The sequence below is a fragment of the Capricornis sumatraensis genome, chromosome 2 (assembly GCF_032405125.1).
Source record: "Capricornis sumatraensis isolate serow.1 chromosome 2, serow.2, whole genome shotgun sequence".
Classification (NCBI taxonomy): Eukaryota; Metazoa; Chordata; class Mammalia; order Artiodactyla; family Bovidae; genus Capricornis; species Capricornis sumatraensis.
The window spans coordinates 33,236,312-33,257,720 of NC_091070.1; the positions used below are offsets into that span (position 1 = coordinate 33,236,312).

The following is a 21,409-nucleotide window of genomic DNA, read 5'->3' on the forward strand; positions in this document are numbered from 1 at the left end:
GCCCAGCTGATCTCAACAGGATGAAAACATGAGTTAGTTTAAGTTCTGTAGCGGTATGTTAGAATGGAATGGCAACAGATGGCATCAGGTTCCCCATCGTCCCTATACTTCTCCAGTACTTCTTAGATTTTCCTCACATTTCTAGAAATGTCAGAGCAAAGATTCACTGGGTTTTCTGACTGCTTATAAAGTTTTACCTAGGGGTTTATTATATGGAATCTCAGCCCACTCACTAGAGAAATGCCTCTTCCCTGTTTTAGTGTGCTTGGATAAACATTTATACAATCAAGATGTACAAATAGCTCCATTAATATAAGCGAAATGTTAAACTTTGCTTGAGTTTAAGAGATTAAAAAAAACTTAAGGGGAATGATTTCTTCTTTCAAAAGGCAAGTTTTTTACTACTGATTATCTGTGATGAGCCTAGAATAACAAGCTAAAGTCCTGGTCTGGATTTTACTCTATTTTCATTACTTGGGATGATTTTGAACATAGAACATTATGCCATAATGCTCTGCAGAAAAGGAATTTATAATGAGTAGGACTGACCTTAATTTTAAAAATCATATTTCAAATCCTAAATTAATATGCAATCTCATTTCAAAGTATCATAGCTCTCTTTCAGGAAGTTTGCAGCTTTTTCTAAGCTTTTCCTTAAGAGACTCATAAAAAAGAAACCAAGATACAATTTAACTGAATATTAATTTGTGATGCATATTTTTTATAATTCTTCTGTTCTGTAAAAAGAAACTTGACATAGAGTAAGTTTTGAGGATCTTAAGATTTCATCTTTTCTTGCATTTCATCTTTCCTTTAAAGTCCAACTTGACAATGAGCTACTATGAAAATAGAAATAATTGTAAAAACAGGTAGAGAATAGAGTATGACTGGATGGTTCTTAAAGAAACCCAGAGCATGCCAATAAGGAAACAAGAGTGACAAATGTAAAGATAATGTGCTACATGAAACTGAAATAAGATTAAGTGATACTCTATACCCATAAAATAGCTTTTGAATTTTAACCTGAATTCATCCATTAATGAATTACAATAAAACAGAGAAAAAGCAATACTATATCTGAATTTACCTTTAAAAATTTGGCTGCAGATATTCAGTAATCACGAAATACTATGCTCAGCTTCAGAAGGTATCCCACCGCTCTTAACATGCTTACTGATATCCTAAACAAAATGTTACTGTTGCAGCTTATTAAGTTTGCCTGAAAGTATCTCTAGAACAGAGATAAGCACTGTAAATAGAATTATGCAGATTCTTTATTAGTCAGTAGGATAGTTCTTATTAAAAACATGTTTCCTTCATTTTCACTGGCTATTTTCTTAAGAGATTTACAGTTGTTTCTAATGTGGTCTCTGGTATTCTGTAACAAAGCATTGTGCTAGCACTTAGTACTCGGGTTTGCAAAAGCAAATAGTTTTTTTTATCTTACATGTCACCTACAATCCATTGGGAGTGGCAGCCTGCAGCTCTGGATTGAGAAGGAGCTTGATTCCAAATCCAGGAATGCCCAATGGAGAAAGAGGGCTGTGATTGATTAGCCATGTCTGCCACAGGGGCAGGAAGAGGCACGTATGGCAAGGAAAGTTAAGACTAGTCTAAAATAAGCTGAAAGTGAATCACTAGATTTTACGCTCTGAATCATACTTAAGTAAAATCAAGGGTAAAAAAACTAAATACATTAGTTTTTAAAATGTTCTTTCAAACTAAATCAGACTAAAAACATTGAACAAGAATATTTTATCATTAAATAAATGATTTTCAATTACAGTTTATGTGTATATACATTAAAAATAAAAGACTATGATTTAAATTGTTACTAGTGTATAAATCCCATTTAAACATGAGACAATTACAGTAATAATGATCCATATGTTACTGGAGCAGGAGCTTTAGAATTCCAGATGTAATAGTCAGAAGAAATTAGCTTCCGGTCTAAAAAAAAAAGATAAGATTCTATTAACAAAATTTCAATGAGAAAGCAAAGTCATGGTATTTAAAATTTTGGAACACAATTATTTCAAGGAAGGAAATTCTTTGAGATAGTCATTTCAATTCAGTTTTCAAGGCATTATTATAACTTTTACCACTTTAAAAGTATGGGTTTATTAAATACATGAATAATCCATCTTTTAGCCTATATATTCCAAATTTATGCCGATATCCTTCATGCTAAACCTGTTAATTTTTTTCTCACATCTTACCTAAATTCTGTTTCTTATAGACCATTACTTCAGCTACAAAAACATTAAAAATATGTTTACTGGTTTCCCTTCTGTAACCTCTTCATCACAGTTCTGATTCTATTCTTGCTATTCTTTAGGCATTCAAAGTTTCATAGATAGAAATACATACTTAACTTTCTGCTGCTGCTGCTAAGTCACTTCAGTCATGTCCGACTCTGTGTGACCCCACAGACGGCAGCCCACCAGGCTCCCCCATCCCTGGGATTCTCCAGGCAAGAACACTGGAGTGGGTTGCCATTTCCTTCTCCAATGCATGAAAGTGAAAAGTGAAAGTGAAGTTGCTCAGTCGTGTCTGACTCTTCGGGACCCCATGGACTGCAGCCTACCAGGCTCCTTTGTCCATGGGATTTTCCAGGCAAGAGTACTGGATTGGGGTGCCATTGCCTTCTCCGACTTAACTTTCTAGTAATGTTTTAAAAAGGTTGCTTTAGTGGTTTCTTATAGTTCTGATCAGATTTAAGGTTTCTGTTTTAATAGTTCTGAACAACTGACAACATCTTTGAATTAAAGTTTTTTGACATGTAAAACTGAGATGATAACGTTCGTTTGGAGCTAGACACATGTAAATTCTTATTCCATACATCTCTATTTATCCAGTCCTGCCTTTTCTACAATACCTCTTCATGCATCTTCTTCATAATGAAAAGGATAGGTGTACAATACTGGCCTGCTGCTGTCCATGGGGTCACAAAGAGTTGGATACAACTGGGTGATTGAACAACAACAATGATACATTACCTTGTTGCCTTTTTTCATTGTTACTTCAGTTTGAGAATCTAGTAACACTGAGAGGCAACAGCATATTGGTTAGGTGGTCAGGCTCCGGTGACCGACTGCTTGGATTTGAGTCCCAGTTCCACAACTTACTAGCTATGTGATCCTAATCTCTCTGTTCCATCAGCATCCTCATCCATCAAATGGAGATAACACTTACATAGGGCATTCTAAGGATTAATGAGTTAGCCTGTACTCAAAACTATGCCTGGCACACAGCAAGCAATAAAGATTAGTTATTATTATTTAAATTACCATCATGAGCATTATTAAACTATTATCAGAACTAAGTTGAATATTATGAATAGAAATTTTCTTGTCAAGATGATGGCAAAATAAAGTTTTTCACATAGTTGCACAAAGTGATAGCTATCTTTTGAAACTAAAAGAAGAAGGAAATAAGAGATTAGTTACAATTATCCATTTAAAATGACCTCTTTCATTCATATATTAAGAAGCAGGTATATTACTGAAGCGTTCCATTCTGTATTGTGCTCTCTGAAAGTTACTACAACGTTTAGTAATATTAACAATATACTTACAATATTTTAGATTTTATCTAAAGAGACAACATATTTCCCACAGAAACACTGGTCTATTTACATTTAGACAATACTTCTGGTTTGTCCAAGCTAACAACTATACTGTGCCTTCATAAAAAAATTTTTAAAAGACATTATGAAGATTCTTTTATACGTATGAATTTCTTTAAAAAAATGATATAGGGGAAAGCACAGGGAAAACCTACGGCAGTAAATAATATGGCTTACTCTGGTTATAACTCATAGAATTTATTACTGCCATTCACAAGTAATTACCTAGAATTCAGTAGTTCTGAGTTCTATAATCTTTTGAAACTTTCAAATTACAAAGTCTTATCCTATCTTTCCTACTTTAAGGACCCTAACCCTTAGTTTAAGATTGTTGTTTTTCAGCTGCTAAGTTGTATCCAACTCTTTGTGACCCCATGGACTGTAGCCCATCAGGTTTCTCTGTCCATGTGGTTTTCCAGACAAGAATGCTAGAGTGGGATGCCATTCCCTTCTGCAGGCTATCTTTCGAACCCAGGGATTGAACCCGCATCTCTTGCATTGGCAGGTAGATTCTTTACCACTGAATCACCAGAGAAGCCCTGATGATTTAGATATACTTATCTAAATATGATAGCTTTGTTCTTAACATATGAGGCAAAAAGGTTTCTACTTTTGTTCAGCTAACTCCACCCTCATTCTAATTACTTGTTTGTTTTATGCCATATGTCTGTATTTGATCCGAATTATTATATTTTTATTCTCTTTCTGTACATATTGGCAATGATAAAACTTAAAGATGCATGTCCTATGACATAATTAAATTGGTTTCCTCTACCTATATTTTCACATCTGTTTATATATATATATAACACTATATACATATGAAACATACATATATATATGAAACACTAACAAACTCACTAAAGGCAGGAAACTTTCTATTGTTCTCCTTTTGGTAAAGCAGGGTACAAAGTAATGGTCACTGACTATGACACTGGCTAAAAATGTTTAAAATTTTAATACTCATACTTAACATTTATTGAATCCATGCTACATGCTAAATATTGAGTGCTTGATCAATATAAATTTTATTTAAACCTCATAACAATCCTGAGATAAATAATACTACTAATTCCAATTTATACATGAGGAAATTAAAACTTTAAATAAAGTTCACTAACTTGCCCAAGCGTCAAACAGTATATTATAAACTGAGCAAAGCAAATTCACCTTTAGACTAGAGCCTACCTCTATGTCAATCCTTGCTCATTCAGACCACTTTATAAATAGGAGAAGACAGAGGGCAATGTATATAACCTATTAACACAGGATGGATTAGGCCAGAATTTTTATAAATTGGGATTATTTTCTTATCTTTTTCTTTCACATTTTAATTTTATCTTAGTTAATAATAATGTAACACCACTTTAATTCCCTCAAGTTGGCTTGAATCTGTGCAACTTACGTGTACTTATTTTTGGTTTTCCTGATGCAAAAACTTGAACTGAATGCTGATCAACATAACATCCAGTGAGTGTGTAATCTAAGATCCTAAAATGAAGCTAGAACCAGAAGAGAAATGTACCAAGTTAAGGTGATTATTTGTTAAAAATGATGGTCACATTTTTTTTCCCTTGACACAATTTCAGGAATTTATTTCACACAATTCACAAAATAAAAATCACAAATAATATTGTCTATGTGTGCATGTGTATGGACACATATACACTAATCTTTCCCTTCTGCATTAGAGTCACTTCTTTGTAAGGCTGCCGTTACGAAGTGCTTAACACATATCAGGCCCGTCACTAATGTACAGTCTAATCTACACGGCAGGTTATCTGTATTTTGCAAACAAGGGAACCGAGGTTCAGAGGTGGAAGCAGGTAGTAGAATGGGCATTGGAGCTCAGAGCCAACTGATTACAGATGCTGCTGGCCCTTCCCTGCGGTCTGCTGTTCTGTACGTTCTCTTCTGTCTCTAAGACTAGGTGATTGTGATATAGTTCAGATCATAATACTTTTACACACCTTTTAGCAAAACACAAGCATGTAATTACTAAAAAGGGAACACCAGTTTATCTGGTTTTGGAGGGAATAAAATGCTCTAGTTAATTTTTCATAAAACTAAAATTTAACTTATGTAGAACTTTTCTAAAATGTAATCAACGAATGTAATGAATGAATGTAAGTTCCCGAATTTAATTGATCATGTAGTGTCATTAGTATAAATGCCAGTTAATATACTGTGCTATAACAGAGAGGGCCATTAGTACCTTTGCTGAAAGCATAGTGTTAGCCACATAAACTATGAAAGGTCTATCACAGACCAGCCTCCTTTTGTTGTGACTCTTATCTTTGCTGCTAAAATCTTTTGAATTTGCAATAGCCTGATAGTTTTTCCATACTTTTTTCTTTCTTCTTCTTTTCCTGGATATTTCTCTCATTTCCTCTTTCTTCTTTTGATTGTCAAAGTAACTGATCACATGCATAGATATAATTTTCAGGTCTCCTCAGCAATTTTTTTCCCTATTGCCACTCAAATTATCTAACAGTAAAGAGCTATGGCTTCCTTGTTTGGCATAATTCTGGATGCTGGAAGTTATGACAATGCAGATTTCCACAAAACTAGATATTATAAAAATAAATCTATTCAGTGAACACAAATATCTATTACATGCTTTCTATGACACTGTAACTGGTTAGGTGATGAAAATGAATAGAAAAGTTATAGTCCCTACCTTTGAAAAAACATATAACATAGTAGACATCCCACTTTTTTTCTGAAAAATATACAGAAGTGGGAATTTTTTTTAACAATCATTGAAACAAACCTTGTGGACACAGCTTAAGTCAATACAGAAGAAATACCATCAGGGTACTTCTGATTTCACTACTATTTCCCCTAGTCACTTTTACGTATAGATTTCAATCTATCTTCTTTGATTTCTTTGATACTATTTTATTTAAACTTTCCCCCTCCCTTTCTCACCTTTTCACTTTCCTTCGCTAATTCTCCTGAATCTTCCTATTTTCTCTTATCTTTTTCTGACCTTATTCATTTCCACTGCCTTAACTATTTCTTTTCCGTGGATAACTCCTAGATTCTATGAACAGCTGAGCTTTCTCAGACACCACCTTGGTGTAAGTTGCTATTACCTGCAACAATGTGATATGAAGCTCACTCCCTCTCAACTTTCTCTGTATTTCTTCTAAGAAATAGAGCTTTCTTCTAAGTATGTTTATCCATTCTTCAAATATTTATGTGTGAGGTACTGAACTAGATGCTCAGAATAAAATAATGAATGAGATTCACGTGGTCTCTGCTCTCCAGGAGCTTCAAGTCTGGTTTGTTGTTTAGTCAGTTGTGTCCGACTCTTTTGTGACCTCATGGACTGTAGCCTGCCAGGCTCCTTTGTCCATGGGATCTGCCAGGCAAGAATACTGGAGTATGCTGCCATTTCCTCCTCCAGGGGTGCTTCTTGACCCAGGGATCAAACGCATGTCTCTTGTGTCTCCTGCACTAGCCAGACAGATCCTTTACCTTTGAGCCACTTGGGAAACCCCTGGTTTAAGTCATAATTGTTTTTAATGACATCATCTTTGACTTAAAACTATTTCCTATCTTTCTACTTAATTAGTGAGATTAAAGGATTTACCCTTATCACAGCTCTATTTTTTTCCCTTTCTCTTTCTGTGACACTATACTAGCTCAGCATCATTTATTTATCATCTTTCATCTGAAATACTAAAAGTTTCTTTGTCTCTAGCTTTTTTCCTCTCTCATCTTCTTCACATCCATTTCGGCTGATCCTCATAAAGTACCACTTTCTGAAGGACCACTCCCATACTCAAAAAAAGTATAACATTTTCTAACAAGCAGTGAAAGCCAGATTCAAACCCTCTACAGTCCAGACCTAAATCACTTATCTAGCCTTCTGTGTAACTACTGTTTCAAGCACAGGTTCCTAAATACGCCTAGTTATCCTTCATTCCCATGATTAAACCATGACTTTACCTATATAAATGTTAATTCCATCTTCAAGGCTTCATATTCATGCTTAACTGGGCCTCAGAGTTTTCCTTAAAGTTCATCACTACTACAAAGCCTTCCTTGACCACTTTGGTTGGAAGAGCTTAGTCTTTTTTTGAAAGTCCAAAAGCAGGTAGTCCTGATTAATTACTGACAAGCATCACTGAAAAGTCCATAGAGCGCAAAGACTGTATCTTATATTCTTTGTATACAAATCTCAAATGTGGTATCTTAAGAGCTGGGTAGAAAGAGGTTAAATTGAAGTGTTTTAAATTTTACATAATTCTTTCCTCTTATTAAGTATTACATGAAATAGAAAGTGATTAATAAATAGAATTTTACTAAAATCTAGAAGAGGACTTAGACAAAAAGAATTCCTACCCCCCAAAAGGATTAGAAAACATCATAAATAAATTAGATACATGTATTTCAGAAACAAAGGAAAGATCTCTAATGTAGTGAGCCATATAAATATAGTTACCTTTAAATATGCTGTACCTCCAATGCAAATCTGGTCAAATGACTGCTTTTCATGGTTCTTGGCTCCAAAAGTTACAGTTCCAGAAAGACTAATTTCCATTGATTTGGGAAACTTCTGTCCTAGAAACGGAAATACACCAACCAACTATTATAAATTAAATAGGTTCTACAGCAAATGAATGAAAGAAAAAAAAACAAAAACCTAGTTTACCAATAATCCAGACCAATAAGCTTTTCTCTCGAAATACTTCAAGCTGGCCAAAACTAGCTTTGTACTCCACATGTGTGATGGGACCTCTTTAAAAAAGAAATGGAGATAATAGAAAAAAGATCACAGATTTAAGTTTGAAGAGATATATGTCAAATCTTGCTACTATGACTTAATACAAGGATAACATAAAGCAGATCTGCATTTAAGTTTGCAAAATAGAGCAAAATAAATAATGAGTATCATATCTCAAAAAACACAGAAACACAACAAACCTTTTTGGTGATGCTATACATTTCATTATTAATTCTAAAGATGACCACAAAGTCATACAGAATGTATTAATACAGGCACATGAATTATATAACATTGAAACTATGATTTTTACTATATAGTATGTAGCCTTTGAAAAGAACTGTGCTGTAGAACAAATTTAAAAGTAGAACTGGTAAGGAAAAATCTTATAATTGACTTAATTCACCAGGTTTTATCATTGGCTTAACTTATTAATATAGGTACAGTGCAGAGAAATTGCTAGAAATAAAGCCAGTAAAAAATTATCCCCAAGGAAGCTATACTGGCTGAAGCTTATAATTTACCAGCAAATTTAACCAGAAAAATGGTGACATTTAAAAACAAAGAGATTATTTTTACGACTATGTTTTGGTTCAGAATCAACACACATTTGAATAACACAAAATTTTTAGATCTTAAAAATAAGGTAAAAACCAAGACAACTTAATTATAGGGCGGTGCCAATGTACTGAGGAAGGCAGAAATCATGCCATCATGTAATTTTATTCCCACCTGTTGTAAAAAGGTATATGAGCTTCACAGAATTCAAAACTATTTTTCACACTTTCATGAAGTTTTAAATTAACTGTTATTTTTAGTTGTACTTCTTCTTCTTTCACTTGATAAAAACCCAAAATTGGTGGAACAGGGACCTGGAAACAAAACAAACACATTTTTTACATGATTCTCAAGTTAATGGGTCTAAAATGCCAATGGTGACTGAGGAAAGAGCTGTGCAGTAATATAGTCATTATAGACACATACGCCTTGAATGACTATTAGGTTACTCGAACTCATTCTGACAACAGATGATGGAGCTACAGTCCTTCTAAGGACAGGGATTCTTCCATCTCTTTCCATTTCCAGAAAGGTACCTTACAAAGGTGTGTAATACATTCTTTCTCCTACTCTTGCTTGTCCAGATTCTCCTCCTCCAGGTTTTCTATGACGTACAACACACAGAACATGCACTAGACACACTGATCCCTGACATACGCTCACAGTTCCTGCCGCTCTGTTTGTATCTTCACTCCCCCACCCTCCCAGGTCAGCAGTCACTTAAACTGGTCATGAAAAAGCTGATGAAGGGGAAACAATTTGAATCTTCTGGTAAGTAACTCATGAAAAGGTTTTGTTTGGACCAAAAGTATGGTGATTTCCTAACAACACAATTCATAGATATAAAGATTAGCAAAGTGCCAACTTCTCCAAGGTCGCTTACCTGGGAAGTGTAGTAGCATAAGTTGAATGACTCTAACGGTGGAGTGAGCGGAAATTTGTACGGTCCACTAAATGCAGAATCATCCATTGCATCAATGCTACTAGAGGTCAGAATGGCAGAGTCAAGAGATGTCACACAAGGATGAACCAGAATATCCTGAAGTGGAGATCCATTGGTAGGGAGACTCAAGCTAATGGTAACATTTGGCATGCTTCCCTCTAGATCACACTGCAACACAAACAGGTATCACCGAGAGCTTTGAAGAAGTCATCTTCTGGATGAGGCTTTTCTTAATTTATCTGAGGCACTTTTCACAACTTAACTCACTTTTCTTGCAAGGAATGATTCTCATTGCTTTCTGTGTTCTGGATAATGATTCTATTTCGGCTCTCAGAAACCCAAGCTAGAAACCAGGAGAGCCTTCCTAGAACCCTCTGCTTACATTTAAAATCCTTAAAAAACTACTTTTCTCTACTCCTGTTACAAAAAATATTTCTGTGACAGCCCTCTAAGTGTATCTAGACTCACTTTCCTCTAATCAATAGATACTCCATCAATGCCAGAGCTATCTTAATAAAATAATCCTAATTCTATTGTACCTATGTCAAAACCACTCAATAGTTGCCCCTCAGTTTTATATTACTTTTAAAGCCTTTGCTGTTTGGTTCCCACCCATTTCTTTAGCCATTTTCTACCCCACAAGTAATGCTCTAGACTTACTGGATTCTTGAATTTACCTGAATAAACCATATCTTCTATCTACGCTTTTGTATGTGCTATTCCCTTTTCTTCTTAAACAGTCAATTCATTACATGTGTTGTGTGAAGCTTTATATTCTGTATTGTCACCTCTGTGGCCTACACGCAGAGAAGCCCAGGATCTTCCTCCCTGTGGTCTGGGTTAGTTTGCCAACGAGAAGTACTCATGAGAGATTTAGGAGATAGAAGGGAAAGGGAAGTCATTTTAGTAGGAAAGTCATGGAAACCAGATATGACAGCTTCACAGACCTCAACTCTGAGCTCTGTTTTAAGGCAGTGGTGGTCAGACACAGCACTTTCTCAGACTTTTCCATGAACTCCTGCTTTGGGGTTATAACACATGTGGCTGCTTTTCTGTTAACTCTGGCTTCTCTGTGTATCCTAGTTTCTAGGCTAGAGTCATTAGTTACTATCAGAGGATCAGAGACTTACTCTTTCAGTTCCTCTTATACTTGAGTAAACAAACCCTCATTTCTATACGAAACATCATGATCATCTATCTGTATTAGACCAAGAATAGAAGCCAATTCAAAATTCCCAGAAGCCAAAAACTAGGGTCAGTCTACCAAAGACCTATTTAAATACCATGATATGAATTAATATTAAATTATATATAACATATTCCCTGTTCATTACCACAGAATGAAAAAACACATAGGGAATTTCCCTACTTTTATTTTACAGAACTTAAGAGAGCCTCAACAACTTTAAGAGGTGTGAATGACGTAATCTGCAAACACCTTAAGTTGGAGACATTTATGATAATGATTTCCATTAAAAGTAGTAACTGGAATGTATTTTTGACCATAATGGAAGAGAGTGTAACGAAAACACATACATTTTTAGGTCACTTTAAGGTTAAAAGGGGCTTTCAGTGTGGTGCTAGTGGTAAAGAACTCATTTGTCAATGCAGGGACAGTAAGAGACACGGGTTCAATCCTTGTGTCAGGAAGATCCCCTGAAAGAGGGCATGGAAACCCATCCCAGTATTCTTGTTTGGAGAATCCCATGGACAGAGGAGCCTGGTGGGCTACGGTCCATAGGATCTCAAAGAGTCAGAGTTGGACACAACTGAAATGACTTTGCTTGCATACAAGGTTAAAAAGAAAAATAAAGACTCAATTTGTCTGCCAGGACCATTTTAATTCTCTGTTCTTGAAATCTACTTTTAATCTATTAGATTTTTACATAGCTTCTCAACATTAATACAGGCTTCCCAGATAGTTAGTTGGTAGAGAATCTGCCTGCAATGCAGGAGTCCCTGGTTTGATTCCTGGGTTAAGAAGAGCCACTGGAGAGGGAGGGGATAGGCTACCCACTCCAGTATTCTTGGGCTCCCTTGTGATTCAGCTGGTAAAGAATCTGCTTGCAATGCAGGAGACCTGGGTTCACTGCCTGGGTTGGGAAGATCCCCTGGAGAAGGAAAAGGCTACCCACTCCAGTATTCTGGCTTGGAAAATTTCACGGACTGTATAGTCCATGGGGTCGCAAAGAGTCAGATATGACTGAGTGACTTTCACTCACTCAACATTAATATGATATATAAAAAGTTTATTAGTGCAGAAAATAAAGGAAGAAAACAGAAAGGACACCTCAGAATATTAATATACATGTATAAGCATTCTTTTTTGGAGGGTTTCTATTTTTGATCATTATTGAATGTGGCAATTATCACTGCTAATTGTATTGTTATTTTCATTGGCTTTTCCTATTATTTAACCTTAAACCAGAGAACCCTATATTTACCTAGTGATTTGTTTAAATAAAACATGAGTCCCTGAAAATGATTTCAGATATTAACTCAAAGATTTGTCAATTTCACGCTCTCTAAAAAAAATGGAAAGTAAGTATAGTGACTTTAAAATATTTTCACAAGTTCTTTGATATTACTGTTTCAAAAGATGGAGCCTAATTCCACTTCCCTTGAATGTGGACTGACAAAGTGATCTGCTTCTGGTGAACAGAAAGTGGTAGAAGTGATGCTATGTGACCTTTCAGTCTAGGTAACAAGAAGAACAGCTTTCACTTGTGCCTCAGGTGGCTGTCTGGCTGCCTGTTCAATTGTCTGTTTGATCAAAGGGAAGTCACCAAGTTGTGAGAATGTTCTTAAGCAGCCTGTTGAGAAGTCCATGTGGAAACCAACTGAGGTTTCCTACCAATAAGGGCCAGCTTGCTAGCCAAGTGACTGAGTCACCTCACAAGCAGAACTTCCAGTCCCACTCAAACCTTCGGGTGACTGCAGCCCCAGCTGAAATACTGACTGTGACAGACATCCACATTAGAAGTTCCCAGCTAAGCTGCTCCTGAAGTCCTGACCTATAAAAACTACAAGTATAGTAGACGTTTACTGGTTGTGATGACAGGTTAATTCATTACACAGCAATGCAACTGACCCTCTGTGCAGTCAAACATCCATGTATAACTTTATAGTCAGCAGTCTGTATGCCAGGTTCTGCATCTATAGATTTAACTGTACATTCAGCCAATCACAGATAGTATGGGACTGAATGTAGTATGTATTCAAAGAAAAAAATCTTTATATAAGTGGACCCAAGCAGTTCAATCTCATGCTGTTCAAGGGTCAATTGCATATAGCTAGTATATTTAGTAAAGAATGCAGAAAGATAACATTAGAAAATTTCACTTGAATATAATATCGAATGACTGCTGTTTATGGTAAGAATCAAGAATGTCACATTATGACATAAAATAAAGTCAGCAAAATTTACTTTTCTCCATAAATATTAAGTGGTATGATAAAACAAGTATCAGAGAAAATCTCACCTTGCAAGTGACAACTCCAACGACCTGCCATGTATCTGCTATCTCCTGTTTATCATATTGCATGGAGTTTACCTTTTCAGTGATAGAAATAGAGACTTGTGGTTTTCCTTTGTATGTTCCAGTTCTCCAGGCTGGCTGTTTTTGTAGATGAGTAACAGAAGCAAAATTAATACTGTCCAATGAATTATGTAAGTTGGCATCTAACAAAGTGCCAAAAGGACAAGTTTGTAAAAGCAAGTCAGACAACTGGCTCAACTTGGTATTTAGCTCACTGTCAGTTTTTTGACCTGAGGAAAGAAAATCCTGTACCCCAAAAAGAAGTTCAAAGCCTTGTGAAATTCCACTAATGCTAATTAATGGTGGACGAGGGGATAACATTTGTTCAACCAGTGGAACACAAGCATATATCATGCCATTCTTCAGAAAAGCAACAACTGGCCAGAGTTCTTCACTTCCTACTCTGAGTCCGTAAATGGATGTTTTATTGATGTGTGAGCAGCTATCACGACTCTCCAAAAAGTCCTTCTCGTCATCCAACAATCTCAGTTCAAAAAGCAGTGCTTTCAGGAAGGGACCATCTTCAGGAACAGGCACATAACTTGCTCCATTGAAGACTTTAGCTCTTTTTTCAACAGTTGGATACCGTCTGCATCAATGGAAATAAAAACATAATTCCTGCAAAAACTGGAAGTCCAAAACCAATACAAGGCAAATACTAACAAAACACCCAATAATAAACAAATACATACACAGACACATGAAAACCACAACTAAAAAAATGTTATATTAATGTTAAACTCTTATGTCCTTGATATATCTCAAATGATATATCTCAACACTGTTTTTATTTTTAAAAATTGAATTTAGTTCATTTTTTAAATTGGTAGGATACCTGTTTCTAATTCAAAATCCTAGACTCTTGGCTATTCAGATTCCCACTTGGTAAGCAAGGCATGTGTATGTTTAAAACATAAACACACTGTCATTTTTTAAAAACAATGATACATTTTGCAGTGAAACTTACTTTTTTCCAAGTTAGTATTCATGAAGCTACAGCTGCATAGTATTCTGTTGGGTTAAAGAACTACAATCTATCTAGATTCCCATTGGTAGAAACATCACTTCTGTTGTTACAGATAAGACTGCAAAGATTTTCTTATCTTGTTTTTCCTTCCCTCTCTCTTTCTTTCCTCCCTCCTTCTTTTTCCAATTGAGGTATAATTTACATATGACATTATATTAGTTTCAGGGAAGCAACATAATGATTTGATATTTGTATATGTTGCAAAATAGTCACTGCAGTAAGTCTAGTTAACATCTGTCACCTTATATACTTACACATTTTTTTCTTATAATGAAAACTTATAAGACTTATCTTAGCAACTTCCAAATAAGCAATGCAGTATAATTCAACTATAGTCACCATGCTGTACATTACAACCCTATGACTTACTTATTTTATAGCCATGTTTGTACCTTTTGATTCCCTTCATAAATTGTTCCCACCCCACCACAGGATATTTTTTCTGATTCCATCTTAGTAGAGCAGGATCGAAAAAAGTAGTTTAATTTAATCCTCCACATTAGGAATTCACTAGTACCCTAAGTCTTCTTGCCAAGCCGTACAAAAATATGCGTAGTTTAGTAATAGTGGTGTATCTATATGGCCTTGGAAGATACCATGAGGTAACAAAAAGAATAAAATAAGAATAACCTTTTATGGTTTAGAAGCTCTATGCTGAACAATAAGTTACTAATTTGTCCCTTTTTGGGAGAAACAGGAGATACTTTTTGCTCACTTACAAAAATGTTAGATCACATTTTCTTAGTTTAAAAAAAAAAGTACTTTCCCCTATTCCTTATTTCTCCACTCCAAAGTCCACAACAAAATCAATTATTTGCTATTGGTTTCTGTTTAGGGCTTCCTTGGTAGCTCAGACGGTAAAGACTCAACGTGAGAGACCTCGTTCAATCCCTGAGTTGGAAAGATCCCCTGGAGGAGACATGGCAACCCACTCCAGTGTTCTTGCCTGGAGATGCCCCAGGAAGAGAGAAGCTTCGCAGGTTACAGTCCATGGGGTCGCAGAGTCAGACACGACTGAGAGACTAAGCACTGCACAGCTTCTGTATAAATTGCCTAACTTCCCAAAGTCTATTTTCTTATTTATAAAATAAGGTATGGCTAAAGAACATACAGGCAATTCTGATCAAGGATCAAGAACACACCTAGCCAAAATGTTTTTCTACTAATTCTCTAATACTAGTAATATTTTATTAGTATAGGATAAATAAGTGACAGATGAAATTATCTGAATCCAACTTATGGCCTTCATAGAGATGTTGAAATGTCCACCCAAACATATTTGAAGTTTTGTTTTGAAATATTCTGAGCATGGTGGGAAAAAACTCTGAAAACAAGAACTTCTTCAAGAAACTAATTATTGTACACAGTATAAAAACCTTACCTCTTCAAGATATTAAAATAAGCTACAAAGCCACAGATATAAATACAATATGTTGCTGGCACAAGAACAGATAAAGTAACAGAACTGAGACAAATTGCTGTTTAAATAATTTTAAAAAAGAAAAATGAGAATGTATTTAAAGTTATTCATGTATTAGTGAACCTCACTCATTTACATTTTGATGTGCTTTCTTCATTGAGGAAAGGGAAATTTTAGCTCTTAAGTGTTCTTTTAAAATTCAAAGTGCAAGAATTTCATGACTGAAATTGTAAAAATAAGTCGATCTGGGACCTTATGCATAGTGCTAAATCGCTTCAGTTGTGTCCGACTCTTTGCGACCCTATGGACTGCAGCTGCCAGGTTCCTTTGTCCATGGGATTCTCTAGGCAAGAATACTGTAGTGGACTGCCATACCCTCTTCCAAGGGGATCGTCCCCACCCAGGGACTGAACCCAGGTCTCCTGCATTGGCAGGTGGGTTCTTTTACCACTAGTGCTTCCTGGGAAGCCCCCTGGGTCCTTATATGATACCTCAATATGTGCTCAATAAATACTTTGTTCGATGACTCAATCTGTCTTTTCAGATTTATTCTAGGCCTTTTGTAAAGTAGGACTTTAACTTTAAGTGGCCCCACAACTATAGGGAAAAATACCAACCTAAGCTAGACTTGAGTGGTGCTGTTACTGTCTATCCAGACAGCAAATCTCTAAACCAGAATCTAAATCAAGTTTTGGTGTGGAGAAAAAAGTAGTTAGAGGAAAGATCATTTGGATTCTCAAATCTTAAGTGACTTATCCTTTGGCAAATATGTGGATAATACATATACCTGTTTCACTCTAACTCTAGGCCAAGAGGTCAGAAAACAGAAAAAAATAAAACAAAACCTAATTAATTTGTTCAATGATACAAAATAAACAAGTGACAGATGAATTATCTGAACCCAACTTGCTGCCTTCATAGAGATGCTGAAAAGTCCACCCAAACATATCTTAATATTTGTTCTGAAATATTCTGAGAATGGTGGGAAAAAACTCTGAAACAAGTACAACTTCTTCAAGAAACTAGTTATTGTATGTAGTACAAAAATCTTATCTCTATAAGATATAAAAATAAGCTACAAAGCCACAGATATAAAAACAGTATGGTGCTGGCAGAAGAACAGACAAAGTAATAGAACTGAGACAAACCAATGGAAGACATAAAAAACTATCAAAACTGCCCACAAATCAATGAAGAAAATACATACTGTTTGGAAGATGATTCAGAAAAACTGGCTCATAGTACAGAGAAAAACAAAGTAAGATTCCTACTTAATGTCACATTCAAAGATGGACTATAGATGGATTAAAGGCCTAAATATAATAAATAAAATGACAAAGTCAAGAGAAAATAATGTAGGAAGACATCTTTGGGCAATAAGGGTAGGGAAAGACTACAACAAATCCCCTAAAGGGCTAACTACTATGTAACAAAACTAAGGGTTTCTGTTTAACCAAAGTAATGAAAAGTTCATTGACAATGATAAGAAGTTAAGATCAAGTATCTGTAATAGCTAAAAATGACATAGGACTAATATCAAGATTACAGAACAAACTCCCACAAGTTACCAGGAAAAAGCCAGCAAATCTCAAAGAACTAACATCATTGCTACCATAGAGAAATGCAAATGAAAGTAAGAAATTCTTTACAGCAATACTGGCAAAAAGTGCAGTAAGTGTTAGAAAAGAATAGAGATAGTGATGGTGACAGTGTAGACTGGTCCAAGTATTCTGAGGAGCTAATCATTTGGTAGTAGTCAAACTCAGTGTAGATATGTCTCATGTAATGTTTGAGGTTATTTACTGCAGCATGGTTTTGATAGCTGAGTTGGAGGCAATTTGGGAGATCAGCAGCAGGAGAAGGGGATATGTAAAATGTGGCAGATGGAAACCAGGGAGTACTACAGAGCAAGTAGGAACAATGGCCTAGATCTGCACTATCCAGTATAGTAGCTGCCAGCTTTACATGGCTTTTTAAACTTAAAGTGAAACAAAATTAAAAACTGAGTTCCTTAGTTACAATAACCACATTTCAAAAATTCAACAACTACATGTGGCCAGTGGTTACAATTTTGACAGCAGAGATTTAGAACATTTTCCATTTCCATCACTGAAGTGGTGGACAGTGATGCCCAAGATGAACACAAAGTAACCTGGATATTTCTTAAAAATAGGGCCGAGAGGACTTCCCTGCTGGTCCAGTGGTTAAGAATCTGCCTGCCAATGCAGGCGACACAGGTTCGATCCCTGGTCTAGGAAGATCCCACATGCAGTGGAGCAAGTAAGCCCGTGCGCCACAGCTACTGCGCCCTAGAACCTGCAAGCCGCAACTACTAAAGCCTACGCTCTGTAACAAGAGAATTACCAGAACGAGAAGCCTGTGCACCACAACTAGAGAGTTATCACTCATTGTGACTAAAAAAAGTCCACACAGCAAGGAAGACGCAGTGCAGCCAAAAAAAAAAAAAAAAAATTATGCTGAGAAATCTGACAAATGTTAAGAAATGGTAATGACATCAGTATCGTTCAATTATATAATTTAAAATATATATATATATATGAACACACAAACAGAAGCATAACACCAATCATATGAGGTAGTCAAATGGCAGAAATAAAGATACCAAGGGGAATATATAAATAAAGCAGGAGTATCTGGGAAGGATGGACCAAAAAGGTTGATGAACCATATTAAAGCTTATAAATAACCTCCTGAGGTACTACAACAACAAATGTAAGCCAAGTATCCCTGAGAAAATGGTAAACTTTAAGTCTCTATGATTCCAGTAACAGAAATTGTTTAGGTAGGAAAGAGGGAATTATTCACACTCATGTTGCCTATCACTTTTCACTTAAAATACACTCATCTTTATCAGCCTCAACCTAGATTCAGAGCTAGCTATTAATACTTCACTATAGAGCTATTCTCAGGGAAGAATGAACGTTTACAAGAACCGCCCATCACGGAGAATAAAAGGTGAAACAAGTTACAATTGCCGCCCATATTTTACAATGAGTTACTGTATGTGTAACTCTCTTCACAGAGTTATTTTGATAAAACGTGGCAAATTTTATATAAGCGGCACTAGATCAGCTTACACCATTTTAAAAAAGTGAATTCAGTTTAATTTTTTGGCATTTTTAAAATTTTCAACAATTAGGAACTTTAGAAGTAAACAGAATTTCTAGGAATTAAACATAAGAACCTGAAAGTAACAGTCTGATACTGCTCAGCAAGGACTTTCCAGAAGAACGGAGTAAAATGTCCTTGCACGACTTTTATTAACAAAAGTAGAAAAATCTGAAGCATTTACCGCTCAGAAAGTTTCCTTTCCTTTTGTCACCTCTGTACCAATCTTACGCAGGTGGTAAGGCTGGTAAGATGGTAGGGCTTCGCTGGTAGCTCAGCTGGTAAAGAATCCGCCCGCAAGGCGGGAGACCTGGGTTTGACCCCTGGGTTGGGCAGATCCCCTGGACAAGGGAACGGGCTACCCACTCCAGTATTCTTGCCTGGAGAATCCCATGGACAGAGGGGCCTGGCGGGCTACAGTCCATGGGGTCGCAAAGACCCGGACAAGAGTGAGCGATTTTCACTTCACTTTACTCAGGAGAAAATGTGCCAGGCATCAACTCATTTAATTTTCACAACACTATAAGGTAGTATCACAGTCTCCAGTTATTAATAACAGATGTTACAAGGGTTAAGTAACTTGCCCAGGTGTTGGACCAGGGATGCACAGGATCACAAAATTATGCTACACTATCCATCCATCTTATCTATCACGCCTAAGGATACAGATTTGCATTTACCTGGAGAATTTGACAACGCCACAAAGTGGAGTTCCTGGTTCGTGGCTTATAAGCCACACTGCCCGCTGGGCCATGATAAGCCACTAAGGCATCAGCTTATCACTAAGGTGGCCACCGAGGCAGAGCGCAGACGGGCTTTCTCAGGCGTCTTCAGAGCCACCTTCTGCTCCACCGCAAACAGATCGGGCTCAGCAGAGAAGCTAACTCCTTCAGGTGAAGTGACTAAAACCTTTGAGTCTGTCCGGGACAACGCACGCCACAAAAAGTTCCGTGAATCCCTACTTTAAGTCCTCATAAACTTATCTCCATCAGCCTAACTATCTTCTTTCTCCCGAGTCCATTTCCGGGACGGTGGCCCGCAAGGATCATAATTCCTCACTCGCTCGCGCGGAGAGCCTTTCTGCAGTTCGCCCGCTGCTCGCCTCCTCGCCGGCCCCTCCCAACAGCCACCCGGGCGCGCGCAACTCCACTTCCGGCGTACGAGGCGGTGACAATGGGAGCGGCGCGGGTGGCGCCGGGAGGCAGCTGACAGGCGTCTGCGGCTTCGCTTCATGGCCGTTCTCCCGCCCCGCCTGGGCTCTGTGGGGAGCGGGGCGGCCCGCAGCGGCCGGGAGCCGGAGCTGGCGAGCCGAGCGGGGACCTGTGTACCGCGCCGCTGAGGCGCAGCATGTGAAGCGGAGACGGCATCCAGTGCGAGGCGAGCCTCTCAGCCGGCCGGAATGGCCACGACGGCCGAGCTGTTCGAGGTGGGTCCCCGCGGCTCTTCAGGGAGTGGCAGGCCCGGGGTGCGGGCAGAGGAGTGGGCGTCCGCCGCTGCCCGAGAGCCGCCGGACGGAAGGAAGGTGCGAAGACGAAGGAGTGGGGTGGTGGCTCGGGTGTCGGCGCAGGCGGAGCGTGAAAGGGGGGAGGGGTAGCGTGGGGCACCGGGTGGGGAGGTGGGCAGGGGTGCGAGCCAGGAGTCCTAGCAGAGCAGCGTCGGCTGGAAGGGAGCCTCGGGCTTTGGGCTTTGGAAGATGAGCTCGGGATGGGACGGGCTGACTTAGGGCGCGGAAAGAGAAGGCTGACCCAAGTCTGGCGAGTTCCGTCTTGTCGCCTGTATCCCCGCCTGATATTCTGGGGGGGGGGGGGGCCCTTGAGATTGGGACGACAGGGGGCTTCTCGTGATTGAGTGATGACTCCGTTAGCCAGTGTTGGAAGCACTTTACCAGTTTAGTCTTTCATTTGAGAAGGTTGTAGTCTCTTTTTAGGACAATAGAGGCCTACTAAACCCTTCCCATTGAAGAAAGTCAAACTAAAACTAACATTTGTGTTCGTGTCTTGAGGAGTTGAAGTGTAACGTAACCCCCCTCGACTGCTAGTTAGAGAATCCTTAACGCGTGAGACATTGACATTCTAATATGTTTCCTGGACCGTTTTCAGTCTCTAAAACTTAAAATTGAGCTAAGGGGAATCCAGTGTGAGAAGCTGTGATGCTTGAGATAATAGAAGAGGAAGATTCTGATTGGACCACCTAACAACAGGCTATATATATCCTTTTGTGAAAGACATGAAAGCTGAGATGTGAAGGAGAGAAAAGGATGGACCCTTTTTGTGTGTGTTTATGTTTCATACTGAGTAACAAAAGTGTAGGTAATAATTAAGAAGACTATATTTAAGTCAATAATTAAGTTAACAATAAATTTCTCCATAGGTGAAAATTGGATTCTTTTTTCTGTGTAAGATTCAGCAGGCTTTGTTTTGTTATTTTGGT

At 37.5% G+C, this 21,409-nt stretch overlaps 1 protein-coding gene across 1 annotated transcript; it reads right to left on the reverse strand.

Moving 5' to 3' along the window:
- Positions 1-1,867: 1,867 nt before the first annotated feature.
- AP5M1 (adaptor related protein complex 5 subunit mu 1) lies at positions 1,868-19,786 on the reverse strand. The gene is made up of 8 exons (XM_068966643.1): positions 19,660-19,786; positions 13,347-13,992; positions 9,805-10,032; positions 9,096-9,235; positions 8,292-8,377; positions 8,082-8,200; positions 5,034-5,130; positions 1,868-1,950 (listed from the first exon to the last, which is right to left on the reverse strand). The coding sequence occupies exons 1-8, from the start codon at positions 19,731-19,733 to the stop codon at positions 1,868-1,870; spliced, it is 1,473 nt and encodes a 490-aa protein (XP_068822744.1). The 5' UTR covers positions 19,734-19,786.
- Between the last annotated feature and the right edge of the window lie 1,623 nt (positions 19,787-21,409).

Excerpts from the sequence above, each read along its gene's own strand:
- AP5M1 (XM_068966643.1), bottom strand. The coding sequence starts at position 19,733 with ATGGCCCAGCGGGCAGTGTGGCTTATAAGCCACGAACCAGGAACTCCA. Across the intron at positions 8,378-9,095 it reads CATATACCTTTTTACAACAG|AGGTCCCATCACACATGTGG; the intron begins GTGGGAATAAAA and ends TCTTTTTTAAAG. Across the intron at positions 8,201-8,291 it reads CTTATTGGTCTGGATTATTG|GACAGAAGTTTCCCAAATCA; the intron begins GTAAACTAGGTT and ends TTCCGTTTCTAG.